This window comes from Sciurus vulgaris (assembly GCF_902686455.1).
Source record: "Sciurus vulgaris genome assembly, chromosome: 7".
Taxonomy (NCBI): domain Eukaryota; kingdom Metazoa; phylum Chordata; class Mammalia; order Rodentia; family Sciuridae; genus Sciurus; species Sciurus vulgaris.
In genome coordinates this window covers 125,559,829-125,582,418 of record NC_136467.1, presented here as the reverse complement: position 1 = coordinate 125,582,418, position 22,590 = coordinate 125,559,829, and the positions used below count along the sequence as shown (strand labels likewise).

Genomic DNA, 22,590 nt, shown 5'->3' with positions numbered 1-22,590 from the left:
ATAAAAACAAATTACGTAAGGATATATACATGTTCTTAATGAAATTTCTATAAGCTAACTTTTTTTTTCAACTTATGGACAACAATATCACACTTCTTTAAATGTTGCTCAATTTTGAAGTCAACTTTATTCCGTGTTTTTGGCCACAATAAAAAGTATATGAAAAAGGCAATTATAATGCAAAGAATAAATAAAATGTGGTATGTTTAAATGACTTATAATTTTAAAAGAAAATATTGATAATTTGAGCTGTTTTTTAAACTGATAGGTATATGTTGTATATAAATATGGATATATTTTTCTCTCTGTGTAATGAAATATATATATGTAGGGAATTGTAAGCACAGATAGAGAAAAACTCAACCAAAAATAGGAAAATTAATTGACCTCGATGTTTACATAATAAGTTGGTAAAGCAGATATTATAAGATGCATTAATCAAATGTCATAAAAAGAAATGATACTACTTAAAATTTAAAGATAAAAATCTAAAGCCATGGTCCTAGACTGACATTGCAGCAATATGGCAGGGCACCCAGTGATGGCTAAATTATGTTTCAAGACAACCACAGTCACAGGGGTCTACATCTGGTGATCCCCTAGATCCTTTCATTCCTGTACTTCCTTCTACAAAGTGGAGCTAAACACAATGTGATGCCCTAAATTGGATCCCAGAACAATAAAAATATTAGTCAAAAATGGTGGAATCTGAAACAGTCAAGCAGTTTGATCAACAATGATGCCCCAATGTTAATTTCTGACCTTTGGTGGAGCTTCGTATATAAAATGTTAACATTAAGGGATTATGGACAAAGGCAATGTGGGAGATTTCCACACTATCTTTATAGCTTTTCTGTAAATATAAAATTATTTAATTATTTGAAGGTTTGTAAAAGTAGAAGAGGGACTTAATGATGTACCTATGCACAAAAAAACACAAACCGGAGCGGAAGTGATGTTCTGATAGCAGCAACACAGAATATTCATGGATTTTTGCAAAAGAAACCCATGGAGAGAGGAGGAAGCAGTGATCAGGAAGGTGTGTGTGGGACTCTCCTGTGCTGCTTATGTTCTACTTCTTGACCTGGATCAGTGGTCACGCTTGTGTCCTCATTTAATGGTAACTCACTGAAATGTACTTTTTGTTACACTGTCCTTCAATAAAAGAAAAGTTTTAAAACACACACACACACACACACACAAACCAGAAATGGACACTTCAAGGAAAGAAAACTACAGACCAATATCCCTGATGAACTCAAATGCAAGTAAAATATCATCAGATTGTATTCAATAACATTAAGAAGATTGTACATCATGACCAAGTTTTTCTTATCCCATGGATGCAAGAATGTTTTAAATCAATAAATGTAATTCATCACATATATGGAATTAAGGACAAAAATCATACAATCAATGCAGAGAAAGCTTTCAACATAATTCAGCGCCATTTTATGTTTAAAACACTGAAGAAACTAGGGATAGAAGGAACCAACCTTAATATAATCATAAAGGCCTTATAGGAAAAACAGTGAATGGGGGAAAACTGAAAGCATTTTCTTTAAAATCTAATACAAAACAAGGATTCCATTCTTACTACTCCTATTTAATATAGTACTAGAATTCTATATATAGCAATTAGGCAAGAGAAAGAAATAAAAGAGATAAATGCATGAAAGGAAAGAGTAAAATTATTACTGTTTGTACATTGTATGATCCTATCTTAGACAATTCAAAGAATTTCATCAAAAGACTGCTAGAGGGCTGGGGTTGTAGCTCAGTGGTGAAAGAACTCACCTAACATGTATAAGGCACTGAGTTCAATTCTCAGCACCACATAAAAATAAATAAATACATAAATGTTTGAAAAAAGATTGATAACTAATAAATGAATCCATGAAAGTAGGTCACAAAATCAGCATATAAAAATCAATAGTTTTCTATATACCAATAATGATTCTGCTGAGAAAAAAAGTAAGGAAAACAATCCCATTCACAATAGCCTCAAAAAAAAAAAAAAAAAAAAAATAGGAATAAATCTAACCAAGGAGGTGAAAGACTTCTATAAGGAAAACTATAGAACATTGAATAAATAAACTTTAGAAGACACAAGAAAAGGGAAAGACCTCCCATGTTCATGGATAGGCAGAATTAAAAGTGCTAAAATGGCCATACTAGCCAGGCATGGAGGGACACACCTGTATCCCACTGGCTTGGGAGGCTGAGATAGGAGGATCACAAGTTCAAAGCCAGTCTCAGAAATTTAGCAAGGCTCTAAGAAACTTAGTGAGACCCTGTCTCTGAATAAAATATTTTTAAAAGGGGCTGGGGATATGGCTCAGTGGCTAAGTGCCCCTGGGTTCAATTCCTGGTACAAAAAAAATGACCATACTACCAAAAGTCATATCAGTTTAAATGCAATCCCCATCAAAATACTAAGGATATTCTTCACAGAACTAGACAAAGCAGTCTTAAAATCCATTTGGAAGAATAAAAGACCCAGAATAGCCAAAGCAATTATAAGCCCAAAAAGCAATGCTGGAGGCATCATAATACCTAACTTCAAATTATACTACAAAGCTATAGCAACAAAAAACTGCTTGGTACTGCCAAAAAAACAGATATATATACAGATAGTGCAACATAGAAGACACAGTTACAGTCATCTTATCCTTTATATACATTAGAGAAGAGACAGCTTTTTAAACAAATGGTGCTGGGAAAACTGGTTATCCACATGTAAAAGAATAAAACTAAACGCTTATCCCTCACTCTGCTCAAAAGTCAACACAAATGAATCAAAGACCTTGGGAATTAGAACAAAGTATGCAACTCCTAGAAAACTGTAGGGTCAACACTCCAACATATAGACACAGGCAACAACTTTCTCAATAGAACCTCTAAAGCTCAGGAAATAATGCCAGGAGTTAATAAATGGGATGACATCAAATTAAAAAGCTTCTGCACAGCAAACGAAACAATTAAGAATGTGAAGAGAGAACCTACAGAATTGGAGAAAATCTTTGCTAACTACTCTCTGACAGAGTATTAATAACCATACTATATAAAGAATTCAAAAAACCTAACACCAAAAAAAAAAAAATACCAATTTATAAACAGGCAAATGAATGAAACACTTTTCAAAAGAAGAAATACAAATGTCCAACAAATACATGAAAAAATGTTTGACACATTAGCAATTAGAAAAATGCAAATCAAAACCACACTGAGGGGCTGGGGTTAGGGCTCAGTGGTAGAGCACTTGCCTACCTGTGTGAAGCACTGGGTTCAATTCTCAGCACTGCATATAATTGAATGAATAAAATATAAATTAATGAATAAAATAAAGGTCTATCAACATCTTTAAAAATTAAAAAAATAACACTGAGATTTCTTCTCACTGTAGTCAGAATGGCAACCATCAAGAAGATGAACAATAAATACTGCAGAGGTCTGAACAGTTGGTAGGATTGTAAATTAGTTCAGCCACTATGGAAATCAGTATGGAGGTTCCTCAAGACTAGGAATGGAACCACCCTAGGTCCCAACTCTATCACTCTTTATATTAAGAATTAAAGTTGCCATACTATAACAATATATGCATACCCATGCTTGTAGGAGCACAATTCACAATGGCCAAACTATGGAAGCAGGTTAGGTGTCTATCAACAGATGAATGGATTTTAAAAATGTGGTATATACCTTTTTCCCCACATCCTCACCAACATTTATTGTTGCTTATATTCTTGATAATTGCCATTCTGATTGGAGTGAGATGATATCTTAGAGTTGTTTTGATTTGCATTTCTCTAGTTGCTAGAGATGTTGAATATTTTTTCATATATTTGTGGATCAATAGCATTTTCTTCTTCTATGAAGTGTCTGTTCAGTTCCTTAGCCCATTTATTGATTGAGTTATTTGAGTTTTTGGTGTTAGTTTTCTTTAGTTCTTTATATATCCTAGAGATTAATGCTTTAGCTGAGGTATATGTGGTAAAGATTTTTTCTCATTCTGTAGGTTCTCTCTTCACCTTATTTATTGTTTCTTATGCTGAGAAGAAGCTTTTTAGTTTGAGTCCATTACATTTATTGATCTTTGATTTAACTTCTTGCACTTTAGGGGTCTTGTTAAGGAAGTCAGATCCTAGGATGACATGGTGAAGATTTGGGCCTACTTTTTCCTCTAGTAGTTTCAGAGTCTCAATTCTAGTGCTTAAGTCTTTGATCCACTGTGAGTTGAGTTTCATGCTGGGTGAGAAATAAAAGCTTAATTTCATTACACTTGTACATTGCTGGTGGGAATTCAAATTGGTGCAACCATTATGGAAAGCAGTATAGAGATTCCTAAGAAAACTTGGAATGGAACCACCATTTGACCCAGTTATCCCACACCTTGGTTTATACCCAAAGGACTTAAAATTAATGTACTAGAGGGATACATCAATGTTTACAGTAGCTCAATTCAGAATAGCTAAACTATGGAACCAACTTAGAAGCCCTTCAACAGATGAATGGATAAAAAAATGTAGAATGTGTGTGTGTGTGTGTGTGTGTGTGTGTGTGTGTGTGTGTGTGAATATGATGGAATATTATTCAACTTTAAAGAAGAAAATAAAAAGAATGAAATGCTGGCATTTGTTGGTAAATGGATGGGGTTAGAGAATATCATGCTAAGTGAAATAAGCCAAACCCAAAAAAACCGAAGGCCAAATGTTTTCTCCAATTTTCAGATGCTAATTCACAATAAGGTAGGGTGGGATAGAGAAGAATAGAGTTACTTTATTTTAGGTAGAGGGGAGTGAAGGGAGGGGAAGGGGTGTGGGTGTAGAAATGATAGTATAATGAAACCAACATTATTACCTCATGTATATATATGACTGCATGACTGATGTGGTCCTGCAAAATGTATAATCAGAAAAATAAGAGATTGTACTCCATGTATGTATGATCTATCAAAATGTATAAATGCATTCTATTGTTATGTACAACAAATTAGAACAAATTAAAAATGTGTTATATATATACACAATGAAGTTTTATTCATCCATAAAGAAAAATTAAATTATGACATTTGAATGGAAATGGATGGAACTTGAGAATAGTAAGTTAAGCAAAATAAAGTCAAACTAAGAAGGTCAAGAGTCATGTTTTCTCTCATATGTGGAAGTTAGAGAGGAAGAAGGAAAAGAAAGGAGTGGGGGAATCTCATTAAAATCTAAGGGAAATCAGTAGATTAAAGAAAAGGAACCAGGGAAGGGGAGGAAAGAAGGGAAAAGAGAAATACTGGAGAATGATATGGGTCAAATTATATTGTTATATTGTGTGCATGCATAAATGTGTAACAAGAAATCCTACCACTATGTACAACTATAATGCAACAATAAAAAATTATGGGAAAGAAAAGAAATGCACAATAATATTAATTCTGTAAAACCTTGAAAATGAAGAACAAAGTGAGGAAGGAATATCTAGCCATCTCCGAATTTAACAATTTTATAAACTCAATATCAGAAAAATGTGGCTCTGCATGAATAAACAAACCAATGGATGACAATAGTAAGACCCCAAAGAGCTCCAAAAGCATAACAACCCACTCCTTGTTTAATGACTGTAATTCATTCTTGAACATCCTGACACTAAGTAAATAGCGGAAAATGAAAATAAAAAGTCTAATGGTAAAAATTATGGTACAGCCTATACAAATACAAGACCCACTGATAATTTTTACAAATAGAAATATCTTTCAATCAAGCAATGGAAATACTTCTATATAACTAATGAAGAGAAACTTGAAAGTAACATGCAATTCTTCCACAAAATTCAATGTACTGACTTTGTGTTAAAATTCATAGGAAAGACCGTTCTTAAAAACATTTAGGAAGTAAAATTGTTAAAGTCTTCTCTAAGCATTACAGATGCATCTATCTGACCCCAGGGTTGATAAGAGATACGAAGGGGAATGATTCTAGATTAGAATATGCCTATTTGGAAGACACTTTCAAATTATAGCCTTTAAAAAGGCGGGGGGAGCTGTCTGTTTGTTTTGCTTCAAAGTATAGCCTTTGTAAAGTAAGCCTGTGTGGTTTATTCTGTACTTCTATAGGAAACTTAAGTCCTTGTCAGAAACACCTAATAGTTAATGGCTAAAGTAATGCCCTTTAAGTATTTTTTGTTACTACATAGGATGGTTGCCATTTAGGGGAATGGAATTGTTAAACTTGATGTCTTGGAGAATATATTGAAGGTTCACTGGGTGGTGGATATGGGGAGGAGAAAGTAAGGAGAGATAAGCAATCTGTGCCCCTTAGAAGAGTTCAGATTGTCTAATCATTGTTATATGTGCATTTTAGTTAATATTTCTGGGTATTAAAGGATAAGTTCTAATGCCCAAAATTTGTAAGAAATAGCAAAATAATCCCTATATCAATATCCTTTTGGTAGTTTTTAGGAAGAACTATCTTCTGGGAATGACCTTTGTTAATCACCTCTTGGAGCTAGGGGTAGTCCTGAACTTAGTCACTGGAATGGTGAAGAGGGAGAAGAGAAAGGGCGAGGGAAAGGGCTCTTTGTATCTCCATATCTGGAAGACAGGGTTAGATTATAGTCATAGATCTATGTGCACATTTTTTACTTGTGTTTATTGTGCACAAATTTCATACTTTATTTCACAACATCTAAGCTTTCTAGATGTCCTGAGGTGACAGTGAATCATCAAATGTAGAGCTAGTGAATTAGCCAACTTGTAAATATCTTTTTTTTAATAATTGATAGAAAGGGTGCATCTTAGACATGGAATTACTTTATCCCTGGGCAGTGTGTCTCAGGACTTGTTCATTAGGCTGGCAGCAGAGGGTCAGACAGAAGCACCTAGGGAAAGATGGGAGCAAGTGCTCAAGAATTTACATTCTGATGTGAGTCATTGGTGTGTGTGCATCTTCTGGTTGTACTACAGGAATACTTCAATTCACTAGGAATTTGCATTCTTGACAACATTTAAGTAGTAGAAATCTGATAATGAATTCTCTTAGAAACATGCTTGGTGTATTCTTTTGCTTTGTCTCATTTTAAATTGAGTATTAAGGGAATGCATTATTTTAGTTGTAATTCTGCCAGTATATCTACCTAGAGGTCTGTTGCCATTTCTGTCTTAGTGAAATTTTAGTCCCCAAGAAAAGATTATAATTTTTTCTGAGAGATTGAGTTTGGGCAGTTATTTTAGTCAAATTTTTGTTTTGTTTTGTTTTTTCTGTTGTGACTAAAGGACTCAACCAGAACAACTGTAAAGGAGAAAATGTTTATTAAGGGCTCATAGTTTCAGAGGTCTCAGTATATAGACAGCCACCTCCATTCCCAGGATACAAGGAAGGCAGAACATCATGGCAGAAGAGTGTGGTAGAGGGAAGCAGTTCACACCATGAACAGGAAACCAAGAGAGACTCCACTCACCAGATACAAAGTACATACCCCAAAGGCACGCCCCCAGGGACCCACCTCCTGCAGTCACACCCTACACACCTTCAGTTACCACTCAGTTATTCCCATCTGGGGATTTATTCACTGATTGGGTTAAGGCTCTCATAACCCAATCATTTCTCCTTTAATATTCTTGCATTGTCTCACACATGGGCTTTTGGGGGATACTCACATCCAAACCATAACAGCAGTGTATTCTTGGTTATCAAAAATATTCATGTAGCTTTGGGATTTTGACTTGGTGAATATTCATGATGTATGGGAAACATGATATACAATATGATATTAATCACACAAAATCGGATGTTGTGTATGTGTATGCTCAACCTGGAGGGACACACACAACTAAGCTGTTTGTGACTGTGTTTTTCTGTTTCTTGTAAGGCACCTATCTGCTATTTTTCTGATCTGTAATAAATAACTTCCTCAGAAATGCAAACAATTCAGAACTTTCATTATTTGTTAGTATCATATATACAATATAACTAAGATAGAATGTAATATTCTTTCTCTTTTTTAATCTCCTTTATCACACAGAGAGAAAAAGAGAAATCTTTTACTCAATAAACATCTGTCTTTCTTTGCTTTCTGTATCATTTTCTGCACTAATTTCTTAGTCTTTCCAGTGCTCAAGGTTGCTTTCCCTTAAACTATACTGAAAAATTATACAGCAAAAAGAAAATTTAAACCAAAAGAAGAGCAAAACTAGGGAGTGTTCCAAAATACTTGGTATCTGTTCTTGCTCACCAGATGGGAACTGGGGAACACTGAGTCCATTCGCACAATGAGGCCGGCAGAGTTTCACAGGAACTATAATATCTCTTTGTAGTAATATGAAGGGATCTCCAGAATTAAGTATGCTTGTTTTGTGGGACTATATGAATGTGTATGTGTCTGTGTTTCTGTGTATTTACAGCTGGTACAATTGACAAATAATCTTTTTATGATTTTTGTATCTATGTTAATAAGAAATTTAGCCTATATTCTTTTCTGGTTGTATCTTTTTTTGGTTTTAGATCAAAGCTATTTTCATTTTCAAAAATGAGATGCATTTTCTTTACTCCAAGTGTAAAATAGGTATCCCCTGTTTCTTAAATTTTAGGAAGTATGACCTACAAAGCCATCTGGATCTGGAGACTAACTTTTCAAATGCAGTAGGGAGATTTTCTGAATGCCAGACCAATGCCTTAATTCTGAACATTTACTTCTCAAAAAAGTCCACTGAGGTGTGGAATCTGAAACACAAAGATCAGGTAGCCTGCCTGAAGTCAACTGGTAAGTGACAGGGCCAGAATTCTTATCCAGGTAAGAGGCCCCCCGGAAGTGTTCTCAGTCACCTGCAAGCCAGCTTCGCTGTGCTTGTCTGATAAGGTTTTCCATTTGAAATCAAATCCATTTAGGTAATTTCCATTCACATCTAGAAAATGTGTTTCATCTGATTTTCTAACTTTTGAGTATGAAATTTTTCTTTTCTTTTTTTTTTTTTTTTTTTTTTTTTTAGTTTTTGAGACAGGGTCTTGCTAAGTTGCTTAGGACCTTGCTAAGTTGCTGAAGCTGGCTGCAAACTTGAGATCCTCCTGCCTCGGCCTCCCTAGTCATCAGGTTTCATGTTATTTTCTTTTTCTTTTTTTAATTTGGAATTGTGTGCATTTATTTATTTATTGAATTTTGGGGTTCTCATTTCACAGAAGAAAAGAGGTGTAGTGGAAGACACAGAGATTTGATCCAATGGGAAGAGTGTCCAGGACTCACTCAGTCAATCGTACTTGAAGGTCATTGGAAGTGCCTTCCACTTCTTATTTAACCCTGTAATGGACTAACCCAAGGCAGTAATCCTGCAAGGAAAAACCTCTTAGCTGTATGCCTTACCCCTGCTGTCCTCTATTGCCTTAAGACTGACAGCTGGAGTCAGATCTGAGATAGCTCAGGGTCCTAATGATAGAATAAATAATATTCTGGGAAAAGTTTACAGAGAGAAATAATTAGAAGAAAAGAAAGGAGAATACACATGAGAAAGGACCCAGGGAAGAGAGCAATTTCATTAGAGTGCAGGCTGAATGTGTGAACATGGGAAGGTCAATCAAAGATTCTGGACTTTTGGGGATATCTTGAGCAGCATGAACTGTTCTACAGTTTGACTTGGTTTTAAATGTGAGTTAGTGGTGGCCTAACTAAGCAGGACTCAATATCAGAAAGTATTTGGTGTAAGATATTGCATTAGCTTTTCTTCACTGTGATCAAATACCTGAGAAAATCAACTTGGAAGAGGAAAGATTTATTTTGGATCATAGTTTCAGAGGTTTCAGTTGATGCTTATCTGATTCCATTGCTATAGACCTGTGATGAGGCAGAACAGCATGGCAAAGGGGGCGTGGTGGAGCAGAGGTGTTCACCTCATGGTGGCAAGAAGCAGAGAGTAGGGAGAAGGGGCTAGGAACATGATATATCATTCCAGGGAATGCCCCCAGTGACCTACTTCCTCATCTAGATCCTGTCTCCTGCAGTTTCTGCCACTTCCTCATAAAGTCATCAGCTAAGAACTCATTAATGGATGTTCATTGATGAGGTTAATGCCCTCATGATCCAATTGCTTCCCCAAAGCCCCACATCTGAACATTGCTGTGATGGGGATAAAGCTTTCAACACCTTAGTCTTTGGGGAACACTTCATATCCAAATCATAACAGTAGAGGAAGGAATCAAAATTTATGAAGACAGGAATGTTGGGATAGCTGCATTGTGTTTGAGCAACCATTTCTTCCTCCTTGATTCTCTCACCTAAAAAAATAGAAAAAAAAGAAAATGTTCTTTGCCCAGCTTTAAAAAAGAAAAAAAAAAAACTTTGTAGGAAAGCACCTGCATCTTTGACAAGTTCTGAGTAACTGAGTGGTTTGCAGAACATTCTTGATGTTCTGAGATGTCTTGATTATCAGTGGGATAAAAGGAACTCAGAAGGGGAGGAGTGAGAGGAAGGGGACATGGTTACCTCAGTTCGCATATTACATGTTTCCTGTGGGAACAAAAGAAGAATTACAAGAAACGAATTCTTCAGAAAATTCTCTACCAGCTGGGTGCAGTGGCACATACCTGTAATCCCAGCAGCTCGGGAGGCTGAGACAGGAGAATTATGAGTTCAAAATCAGCCTCAACAACTTAGCAAAGCCCTAAGCAACTTAGTGAGACCCTGACTCTAATTAAAAAATAAAAAGGTCTGGGGAAGTGGCTCAGTGATTAAGCACCCGGGGTTCGATACCTAGTATGAAAAAAAAGTCCTCCACAAAAACACAACCTCATGAACTTCCTTATCATTCTTTGTTCTTTTTTATATGTTAATAACCACAGAGACTTTTATCCTATCTTTCCATCATGAATATTCTACCAAATATGCATGATTAAATTATATCTCTGTATTTTGACATTTAAAAAGTAAATTATACCACTGAGGTAGCCATAGGTTCAATCAGAAGTAGATCAAACCATTTCAATTTTCAAATTGAAAATGTTTGAACCTAAAAGGAAAAATATGTAACAAAATTTTGTGTGTGTGTGTGTGTGTGTGTGTGTGTGTTTCTGTGCATAAGTTCATTCAAGATGAAATTGAGATTTCAACCAGGCAGCAAAACATAACAGATATTACTCTTACTGTCAAGTGGCAAATCACCATATGCACCAGCACAAGTGAGGTAACAATAGAAAAATCAGAGGTTTTTGGATCTGTCAAACAGATGCTATTTGTAAATATATCCTCTCACTGTGAACAAGGATTACAGGTAGATAAAATATATAATACAATTGTTGCAGGCTGCACCCAACTCAGGACTACCATCCTTAAGAAAATACAAACACCTGAAGTGAAACTCACGCTCTCATCAATCTCGTGCTCAAAGCATTTTCCAAACTACATTGCAGGGAAATAGAACTCAGGCAGAGAGAAGCAACGTCAGGAGGCAAAGCAAACAGAGCAGAATTCAGGACTGCCAAGGTGCAGGGATTGGGGGCCAGGGTACTGAAGGAGAGAGCTACAAAAAATACCCTAAAGTCACATTCCTCAGCTAAATGTGCCCAAGGCGACACACCATGAAATCTATCAGAAGACAGTTACTTGGGGTTTGGTGCACTAAGTAGAAATTCCAAAGGCATTCTACTTAGTAGAGGACGTGGGGCAGTTTTAGATGGGCCAAATCTGAGTTTACAGTTGAGACATCAGGATGGTGAAGACCATGGAGTAAAGACCATGACCATGGAGTAAGTACCAACTGCCTTGGTTAATCTGCCTTAACCAAGACTGAAATCAAGAGTATTCTGATTTTGGATCAAGAGTATTCTGATTTTGACATGATGACCAATGGAACAGAAAACACATACCCACATTAAATACAGTTATCTCACACTAAAAAAGAAAAACATACATTGGAGAAAAGATAGCCTCCTCAACAAATGGTGCTGGGGAAACTGGAAATCCATATGTAGTAGAATGAAATTGAACTCCTATCTCTCAAAAACTCAACTCAAAGTGGATCAAGGACTTAGGCATTAGACCAGAGACCCTACACCTACTAGAGGAAAATGTAGGCCCTACTCTTCATCATGTCAACTTAGGAACCGAATTCCTAAGGATTCAGTGGATGAAGAATGTCTCTTAGCATTAATACTTAATGTAATCTCTGGTTTTACCAGCTGCATACTCTAGGACTATTACATAAGTAAAAATCTTCCTTGTGATACTGAAAAGTGAAAAAGAATGTGCAAACTGATATAGTAGCTTTCATCTGCCTCTTAAATGGTACCACCACAGGAAAGTCCATTTATGATGTCAGTAGGTTTAACAAAGTTGGAATGCTGGCACTGTTGAATTGGACAATGGTTCTTCATCCTGACTCAGAGCTACAATGCATTTAGTATATTAAAGCAGCTGACTCAATGTTTCTGTGTTTCAGGCCACAGTAGTGGAGCCCTTTAAGTGAGACTTGGACAGAAATGGACTCTATAGCAGGTCCAGGCTGTGGTGGGATCAGCCACCATCCCTCAGACCCCATGGTCTAGGGTGTAGGTGGGGGGAAAATGCAGGATGAAGCTGGACCCAGTACCAGTGGGAAAATCACAATGGAGGATCCTGGGGTCTAGAGGGAAGCCATACCATCCACATGCAGAAATTCCCTTTCAGAAACAAGTTTCAGTGTGTTACTGGGCCTGGTAAGACAGAATGCTTGGCCATGAGACCCCCATAGGACACCAAAAATCCCTGGTGTCCCATAGGACACCACAAATGCCCACATGAATGAGGGCATTCATAACCCACAAGGTCCTAAATTAGACTGGTCTAGGGCAGCTCATCACAGGATGGAAATGCCACATCTGGGGTTGAGCCTGGATCACATTTAACATCCTCCAGCAAACATTCATTCCTGAAGTGGCAATGAACAACCAAGCAGACAGCCTGACATGAGCCAGTCTTCGTTGATGGTCACTCAGGCAAAGCAAGATGAATGCATTAATGAAGCCCTTGCTGGATTTCCTGGAGGCGAGACTTAATTCTTCCTTCCTGAAGTCCCTGGGCTCTTGAAAATCAAATCTACAGCTATTTACTCAGGGGATAGCACTGGGGAAAGAGAAACAGGCAGGATATTGAGGAGTGTTGTGCATTGAGATTGAGTTGGTATTGATATCCAGATACCCACAGCATTGTCATGTCCCCCTATTGCAGTAGGAGCCTGCAGAGGCCAGGTAATAGACAACGTCTGGCTCACAATAGGACTCTGGACCCACAACCCTATCCTGGGTTATTTACCTGAGTGCATAATTAGCACTGATACCCTGGAAGATGAAGGAACTCCATACTGGGCTCCAGGTCTCCAGGAAGAGGGCTATCACAGTGCTAACAGTCAAACAGAAAGCTCTGACACTGTCTCCATCCCAGCCAGGCTAGAAATGATATATGGTGAGGAAAGGTCTTGCAGACATTGCAGCCACTGTTAAAGAGATGAAGGATTCAGGGGTGTGGCACCTATTATAGTTTTAACCCTAGGGACACCACCCTTCATCAACCCTCACAGTGCCCCAGCAGGTCAAGCACCTAGCTTCTGCTCTGAGTTGCTGTGGTGGGTACGCCCTCTGGTTTGTTAACTGCCACCATTTGTTCCCTAGCTCTTCAGGGCCAGACCCTCCCCATGGATGTTGCTGAGCCCAACTCTGGAATCACCTTTCCTACCCTCAACCTCTGATCTGCAGAGAACAGTACCCTAAACTCCTTAGTGATGCAGATTCCTCTCATCAGCTCCTTCCTTCAGGCTGTGATGAAAGGGGAGCCCAGGGCCTCTTGTGGAAGTGCCCCTTTGGTGGGTGTCATGGCCTCACAGAGTCTTTCCATTCCACTCACCTACTTCCTGCCGCCTCTGGGTTCTATTCTCCACCATCTTCTTGGTCATCCTAGGCATGCCCACTTGCTGAGAGTTGGACATTAGTTTTTCCAGTTTTCACAAAGTTTATAGAGAAAAAATTCTAGAAATATAGTTCATTACATATTTAAAGCAAATGAGACCAAATATTAAAATGAGAAAGTCTAGAGTGACCATTGTACTATTCTTGCAAACTTAGCAATCTATGAAATTTACCACAATAATCTGGAGAAAATTTAATCTAGTAATTCATAATGGCATGGAGAATGTTTACAACATAATGTTGAATGAAAATTAAGTTTCAAGAGTAAGTGTGTAACAATGTGTCAGGTGTATGGGTGTGAATTAGTTTCACATCACTTCATGAAAATACCTTGAGGCAACTAACAGAAAAAGAGAAGAATTAGTTCACTTTGAGAGGTTCGAAAGCCTGGTGCCTATACCAGCTCAGTTCTGGTTGGAGGTGGCACATCATGGTGAGAATTTATGGGGTAGTAAACTGTTTACATTATGAGACAGGAAGCATAGAAAGACTGAGAAACCAAGTATCACAATCCCCTTCAAAGGAATGTCTCCAATGACCTAAAGATCTCCGACTACGTCCCATGTCTTAAAAGTTCACAGCACCTGCCAATACACCATCCCAGGTACCAAACTTTATATGTGGATCTTTGGGGGACACACAAAAATATAATCAAACCATAGTAGAGTGTGTGGTTTGCATGGGTTTGGACATCTATTCATTCGTTCATTCTACAATTTTTTTTTTTTTGAGATTGAGCTTCACTGTGTTACCAAGGCTGGTCTCAAACTCCTGGGCTCAAATGATTTTCCCCTCAGCCTTCCTAGTAGCTAGGACTACAAGCATGATCCACTGTCACTGTGCCCAGCTCGTGAAGATTTTTTTAAGACATTGAAATTTTATTTAGGAAGCAAACAAGACAAAAACATAAGCAATTTTTAATAATAACTTAAAATTGAAAGGAAGTTATTAGGATGCATTTAATATTTTCCATGTTCAGAACAATTCTTCAGATTGGAATAAATTACTCTGCTAATATATAAACAATTTAATACTGGTTTAACAAATAAGAAACAAGAAGCAGAAATATCTGGTCCCTGTATTTCCCCTAGAATCCATCTATCTCTCTATTTACATATCATCTATCTACATATGGCCATCTATTTATCATTTCATTGAAGACACAATTGTACTTGATCAATTTACCAGAAGCCTTGTAGGAGAAATTAATGTAAACATTGGCTAATATGATAAACATAAAAGTAGTAAAACTTTTTAAATTTTGATGAAAATAGGAGCATTATTTCAATAGTGAAATATTGTAGTTGAGCCTTAATAGAACAGAGGGAATCACTGAGGTTTTGATGGATAGATACAAAATAATGAAAACTACGTTAAACAAATATTATTAAAGCATCAATATCCTAAGAATGATCAAAAAGAGAGAAACCATCTAACCATTTCAGGAATATTGAAGAGCCAGACAGGGATCCCTTGACCATGATAGTTATGCAGTCACCCAGACGTCAGCTTCATTCATGTTGTGGGTAGTCAGTAGGATGGTGTGATCCTGTTTACAGTTCTTGAGATCCCCAGTGCCCCTTTTGAGTGCGGGGAGGGGGTCCCTGCCAGAAGCTGCCTCATCAACATGATCTTTATAGCACTTGATGCATCTTCAAGGTCTGTGCTTCATTACTCCACTCAGTGACATTGAAGATGCACATACTTTTCTAGCAGGTTAAAAGTCAACAGTAAATTTCATGAAGACACATATTTTGAGACACTCCTTGCATCACACAATAGAAGTAAAGTTGTTCTGAATCTGTCAAGTAACTAAGCAACAGATCCTACTGGGGACACTAGTCCAAGGATTTCCTGATTTCCACTATATGCTGTGAAATGTCATATCCATGAATATAGGTCTTTCCACTGGTTGAAGTTCAGAGACCTTGCACAAATGTTTGATCTGAATACCTGCTATGGAATCAGTAGGTTCAGCTTAAAAATACTTTGCTCTCTTGCTGGGCGTGGTGGTGCACACATGCAATCCCAACAACTCAGGAGACTGAGGTAGGGAGGACCATAAGTTTGAGGCCAGCCTCAGCAGTTTATTAAAGCCCTAAGCAACTTAGCAAGACCTGTATCAAAATAAAAAGTCTGGTGATGTAGTTCAATGGTAAAGTGGCCCTAGGTTCAATCCCCAGAGCCAAAAAATATGTAAAAAATAACACTCACTCTCAATTGTCTCACAAGGTTAGATTGTTTCAGGTTTGTTTTCAAACCAGGAAGGCTGTATCAAGGAAATGTTCCATGACTTGGGCACATCATTCTTCCCTGGAGTGACAGCTTCTTTATATCGGGCCACAAGGCCATATAAGATAGCCTTAAATAAAATCATTCCCAGTACATAGGCAAATAAAAGTTGTCCAGATTGGTTAATAAGAAGATATTAGTCCATTTAATTTCAGTTTTCCTGGTTTCTGTGTGGACTAGAAATTTATATCTCATTGAAACCGCAACATTATAGCTGAGATAGCTGAGGCAAAAACTGCTTTTGCTTGGATGTCATCTGTCCATAGTTTACAAAGGGTCTAACAGCTGGAAGGTAGCTGATTTTTTTCAATGAAATCAAAGCAACAGCAAATTTTAAGTTTCAGTGGTTGAGTCTATGGCTCCAATGTAGAAACATCATGGTGGAAGGTGATGGTGAAGGAAAACTTCTCAGCTCATAGCAGCCAGGAAGCAGAGAGTGAAGATTCAGAGACAAAATATAATCTCCAAGGACACAACTCACTGGCCTACTTTCTCCAGTCATGCCTCACCTGCTTACTGTTACCAGCCTGTAATCCATTCAAATTATTAATTCACCAAATGGGTTAATCCACTGATGAGGTTATAGCTCATAATTTAATCACTTCACCTCTGAACATTCCTACATTGGATATCATGTTTCCAATACATGAGTTATTCAGGGGACATTTCATATCCAAACCATAACAGTGAGATTGCTTTTTCTTTTTATCACTCATTTCTAATATTTAGGACATAGGAAATTATGCTTGTAATAGTTGGGGTTCTAGAGGGAACCAGAACAACGAATGAGTATCTATATCTATTTCTATCTATTGAAGGAGATCTCTTAAGAAATTGTCACATGGAATTTTAGAGGTAACAAGTTGAAAATATTCAAGGTATATAAACAGGATGGAAGCTCAGGAAGAGCTGATGTTACAGTTCAAGTCCAAAAACAATGATGAGAAAACATTCTTCTTTGAAGGTGACCAGTCTTTTTCTTAAGGTCTTCCATTGATTAGGTGAGGCCCACCACATTATGGAAGGTCTTTACCCAAAGACTACTGATTTAAATGTGAATTTCATCTGCAAATGCCTTTACAACAACATCCAGACATATGTGACCAAATAACTGGGTATCATGGTCCTAACGAATTTGACAAAGTTAACTATCACCAGTTCCCCCTTCATCAATTTGGCACCCAGAGGTGTCTCCCTAAATCAAAATGAACATTTAAATAAAGAGAATAGCAAGGTTATGCTTCCACCTAACAGTATAAGAGTCTCCTGCATACAATTGAAATGCACCATTCCTTTCCCTAGAGAACTGCGAAGTCCTCTGTGATGTCCTGTCCTCCTCCCCTTGAGATCCCAAAACACAAAACACAAGGACATAAACTTAACAATGCTTAATGGTCAATATTATTTATGTTACATATTAAAACGTGAGATTGAAGAAAATAAGTATATTTTGTTAAAAAATACATGTCCATAAACATATTCAAAATAAAATGAAGAACATATACAAATGAAAATTATAGTCCTCTTTTCTGAAACTGGTCATGTGTTGCAGCTGGTACTCATAACTACCTTCTTCCACCTCCCATTCCATATTCTCTTCAATTCAGCAAGCAGTTCAGCTGGCTGTGGCATTTTTCCTGATGTGGTGATGCCAACCTTCATTCCTGAAGGGTCCTGGCCACTCTGAGTCTTGCCTCAGTTGGGTTGACTTAGTTTCCAATGGACATTAATCATGGGGGATGTAACACTAAGAGACACCCTAAGGGAGTCCTGTATTCCAGACATTCCCTTCCTTCCCTCCTTGTGGAGCAGCTGTCCCATATCCCCTGGCTATCAGGATCCATCACTCGGGCCCAAAAGGTAACTCCACCCTTTGACTGTTGACTCAAGGCAAGAAAGCCCCAGTGTGGCCAGTGACAGTTGTCCCTTCCAATTCAGTGGAATCATTGTTTTCTCTTGGTGGAAGTATTTCTTCTGTGACACTAAGACCTCCAAGCCAGCAGGGAATCACACACTTTGCTATGGGTCACTGGGGGCCATAATGAGAGCTGCCACTCCCATTCCCATCCCTCGATTTCTGGCTGTGGGGGAAGTAGCACCACATGCTGGACACTAGTTCAGAGCATGTGCAGCCTCCTGAGGGACCTTGCCCCAGCCCTGCAAGGTGCTTCCACGTAGCCAGCACTGTCATAGAGTCCATGGCACCCTTCACCAAGGCAGCTACTTCAGGAGGAGGGAGAACAAGAACAGGCATAATCCTCCATAGAAACTAAGACAGGAAATACAAAGGGTGAAGGAGGACATCCTAACCTGGCCACAGGAAGCCCTTAATGCCCAGGGTCTGGCTGACAGCAGAAGGCTCTGGTGATGTCTGAGTCCCAGTGATCACAGGTGCTGGTGGGACAAGGTTCTCTCAGAGGGACAAGGACATAGCAATATGGAAGATGACCAAGCTAAGGAGGGACCACATCAAAGCCCAGGATGACCTGAGCACTTAACTGGGAACAGTCCCGTCCATACTGGGCTCCTCACAGCCTTCTCCTGTCTCCAGCTGTAGCTATCTCAAGACAGCAAAAACAGATTCTGGAAGTTTCTCAGTGTTTCCATTTCTTTCCCCTCTCAAATTATTGGAATTTTCTGTTTATTAACCAATAAATCCCTGGGGTTAAGATTTTGAAAAAATATTTATATTCTGTTTCTAATTTTCAGGATGGAAGTAAGAAGTTGTGACTCAGTGCATGGTGATGTCAAAAGAGGGATAGAGTTGTCCCAGCCTCACCTCTGCTGGAACAGGAAAGGGGAGTAGGCAAGGGATAGTGCAAGGAGAGGAGTCCTGTGCATTAGTCTCACTTCTGCACATTATGCCAGTAGAAATAAGGATGACCTAATAAGCCATTTACAGAAAGTGAATCCGAGGTTCTTCTGGTCACAAGGCTTGAACAAATCTCATGTTGCTCAGTCCCACACAAGGCAGCTGTTTCGTGCTACAGAACAAAAGTGTCATGAACAAAATCAGGGCAGTTGATCTAAGTGACAACATTCTGAAGAACCCACCACTCACTCAAAGATCCAGAGAGTTCCCACAACCTACTCCATTCCCCTCTACCCCACCCCTTCTACCATTTTAGGACCTCCAGAATCTCACCTTTATAGGTCCAGAAAAGCATCAGAGTCCTGGGCACTCTTATTACCTGGAGCAGAAAAATGATAAAACAGAGGTAAAATCCAGAAGATATGTGAATAATGGAGAAATTATGGGGCAGATGAGCTTCCTCTTGTTCTCCCATCTACACTACTCCAAGGGCCTCAGGGACAACATCCTCTGAACAGTTACTTGCAGCCTAAGCATAGCTCCCTTCTTTTCTACCTATGAGAAGAAAACAACCTCTGTGTGGCCAGGGAGGAGGCAGGGCTATGCCCTAGGCCTGGATCCCAGGGAAGGTTCCTGAACTGTGACTGCAAATTTTAGGAAGGACCAAGAGGCATGAGGAAAGGAGATGAGCAGGCACTTAACCAACCACCCTCCTGGAGGTCCGTCCCCAGCAGGGACCTACCCTTTTGCCCTCTGACTGCTGAGAATCAGCTCCTCATCATGATAGCCATTATGGTGATCATTTTGTCCTGTATTTTCCTTGTGCTTTACAATAGAGTAAGTGTCAGCAAGTGTGTGTGGATGGTGCTTCCCACTGATGAGGCAGAGCTCTCTTCTACCAGGGCCTGGAACAAGAATACTCAGACCCCACCATTTCCCTACCTGCTTTCCTCCTCTGCCTCGCTGCAGCCACCATAGCTCCAGTGACCACAGTTACAAGGAGAACCAGGCCAGCAACAATTCCCTTGACAAGGATGGTGAACTGAGAAGGTGACTCTGGGAAGGGAAGGGAAGGTGGGTGAGGGACCCTGACCCCCAGCTCTTAGCCCTGACCCTCCTGAGGGTCTCCAGAAGAGCTCCTGCTTTTCCTGCAAACAGGTTCTGTGCCCTCACCCCCTCCTTACCCCATCTCAGGGTCAGGGGCTCAGGCAGCCCCTCATGATGCACATGGCACGTGTATCTCTGTTCTTCTCCAGCAGGCACCACCACAGCTGCCCACTTCTGGAAGGTTCCATCCCCTGCAGGCCTGGTCTCCACAAGCTCCATGTCCTGGGTCTGGTCCTCCCCATCCCTCTGCCAGGTCAGAGTGATCTCCTTGGGGTAGAAGCCCAAGGCCCAGCACCTCAGGGTAACATCTCCTTCAGGGTTGAGATGGTGGGCCACATGTGTTTTGGGGGGATCTGAAAGGAAGAATTAGAAAACTAAGACATTTTACATCACCTCCCATGAGCCAGTGCTCATGAGACCATCTTAAGTATAGAAGTGAGGAGGGAAAGCAAAACCCAGACACCAGCCTGGACTCAAGTTTCTGAGATAATTGCCTTTTCCTTGGAAAGTTCTAGAATCAGATTGTCCAGGGAAAGATGCTCCAGGTCTCTGAGAGGGACTGCAGGTTCTGACCTGAATGGAAGCCCAGAGACTCACAAAAGTTGGAGTCAGACCTCAAACAGTTTAGATGTGGAGTTGAGAAAAAGGCCTGAGAAAGAAAGTCACCCAGTGGGTACCCAAGGCTGTTGTCAGGGTCAAAGCAATGTGCTATTAAGTTTTCCAGAGATCTTCTCCCTCTCCATTCCAAGAGAGACTTAATCCCTCAATTGTCTTGAGAGGAGGGAAGGCCCTCTGGTACTGTTAACGATTTCATTTTTTTCCAAAATATGTCGGGCTCCCCTCATATCCTGGTACCTGTATGCAGCAACTTCTCCTTTCCTTTCTCCAGGAATCTGCGGAGCCACTCCAAGCACTCCTCCTGTAGGTAGGCCCTGTAATGCTCTGCATCCCCTGAATCCTCCCATTTGTGCTGGGTGATCCTAGCAGCCTTGACCCACGCGGTCCAGGAGCGCAGGTCCTCATTCAGGGAGATGTAATCCGCACCGTCGTAGGCAAACTCTTCATATCCGCGTAGGAAGCTTCCATCTGGTCCAAGGTCACAGCCAGAACTCCACTGGAAGGTGTGAGAGCCTGACCCCATCCCTGTCCCGGGAGTTAAGGGAGTTAAAGCTCGGGCTTTTATACCCAGCGCTTAACTCCGTCCGCACCGGGTTGGGGGTGGGGCACAAAGCGGGGGTGATCGAAGACTTTTTCCGCTTAAATGAAGAATGAAACCCCAGCGAACCCCCAAGGGTTCTGAGTCGAGGGTCCAAGGGGTGTCTGGGGACCTGGAAATGAGACTCAGTCTGGGACTCTTGGGTCGAGCGTGGCCCATCTAAAAGAGATGGGGGCATTCGTCACCGGCCACCCGGCCCGGGGTCACTTACCGTCCTCGCTCTGGTTGTAGTAGCTGAGGGTGGAGCGAAGATTCGAGCGCAATTTTTGCTCATGGGCCTCAGCAATTTGGGTTTGCGCTTCCCAAAACGCTGGCCCCTCATGCTCCATCCACGGAGCCCGCGGCTCCACCCTCGGATTCGGGGCGTTGCTGTCGAAGCGCAGAAACAGGGTGTCGTCAACGTAGCCCACCGAGATATAAAAAGCCTCTTCGCGACCAGGTCGGAAAACGGCGGTGTGAAAATAACGCAGGGAGTGGGACCCTAGGGACAGAGAGCAGCGGTGCGAACCCCTCCCGGCGCGGGACCGCGGGCCCTGGTTGATGGGCCCGTAGTGAGAGAAGGGGGCGCGGGGGAAACCGGAAAGCGGGCAGCAGGAGGGTTTGGTCGGTGATGTAGGTCAGGACAGGGCGAGTCCGAGATGGAGGAAAAGTTCAGGCTTCACAAGGTAGAAATGCCGTCCTGCGACCCCTCCGGGCGGTCCCCTAGATCCCACCCACAGAGGCCCACCCCGTACTCACTCGCCCAGGTTTGGGTCGGGGCTAGAGGTCCCAAGAGCAGCAGGAACAGGGTTCTGGGCTTCATGATTCACACCCCGTGGTCGGGGAGAATCTGAGGTTCTGAAAGTGCTTTCGGATATTGTCACCGGGAATTGCAGCGACGATGCTGATTGGCTTCTCTAGAAAACACTGGTGTCAGAGTGAGAACTGGGCTTGCGTCATGAGTGTCCAGGCAGAAGAACCTGACTCGGGTTGAGAGAGAAGGAAGTGACACTCCCGGGAGGTGGGAAATTCCCAGAATTTGGCTTCCTCCCCACACCCGCCTTAGCTAGGTAGTCGTTAAAAATCTAGAAAACATTCTGAAATCTGAGAATTCCACTTTAAAAAATTCTTTGCCGTACTTATTTTCCTCACCTCCTACTTCTCCAGCCCTGCTTTCTGGTCTCTCTCATCCCTCAGGTCCTGGTATCCCCTTAGGCCCCACCACCCCTCTTCTATTGAACTGGGGCTCTAAACTGTCCCCTCACTCACCTCCC

The 22,590-nt window shown here is 40.3% G+C and overlaps 1 protein-coding gene across 5 annotated transcripts in view; it reads right to left on the bottom strand.

Annotated features, from left to right (window-relative positions):
- Positions 1–22,235, bottom strand: part of LOC306666197 (H-2 class I histocompatibility antigen, Q10 alpha chain-like) — a 137,189-nt gene extending 114,954 nt beyond the window's left edge. Inside the window, exons 1-7 of one of the 5 annotated variants that reach the window (XM_079148137.1) lie at positions 22,076–22,232; positions 21,549–21,818; positions 20,977–21,252; positions 20,199–20,474; positions 19,957–20,070; positions 19,348–19,393; positions 16,325–19,186 (exon numbers count right to left, since the gene is read on the bottom strand). In XM_079148137.1, the coding sequence (XP_079004263.1) occupies positions 19,350–19,393; positions 19,957–20,070; positions 20,199–20,474; positions 20,977–21,252; positions 21,549–21,818; positions 22,076–22,139 (1,044 nt within the window). In that variant the 5' untranslated portion in view covers positions 22,140–22,232 and the 3' untranslated portion in view covers positions 16,325–19,186; positions 19,348–19,349. Of the gene's footprint in view, positions 1–16,324; positions 19,187–19,347; positions 19,394–19,461; positions 20,071–20,198; positions 20,475–20,976; positions 21,253–21,548; positions 21,819–22,075 lie in introns of those variants that run through there. The other 4 variants (XM_079148139.1, XM_079148138.1, XM_079148136.1 and 1 more) reach the window with 4 other exon arrangements.
- Between the last annotated feature and the right edge of the window lie 355 nt (positions 22,236–22,590).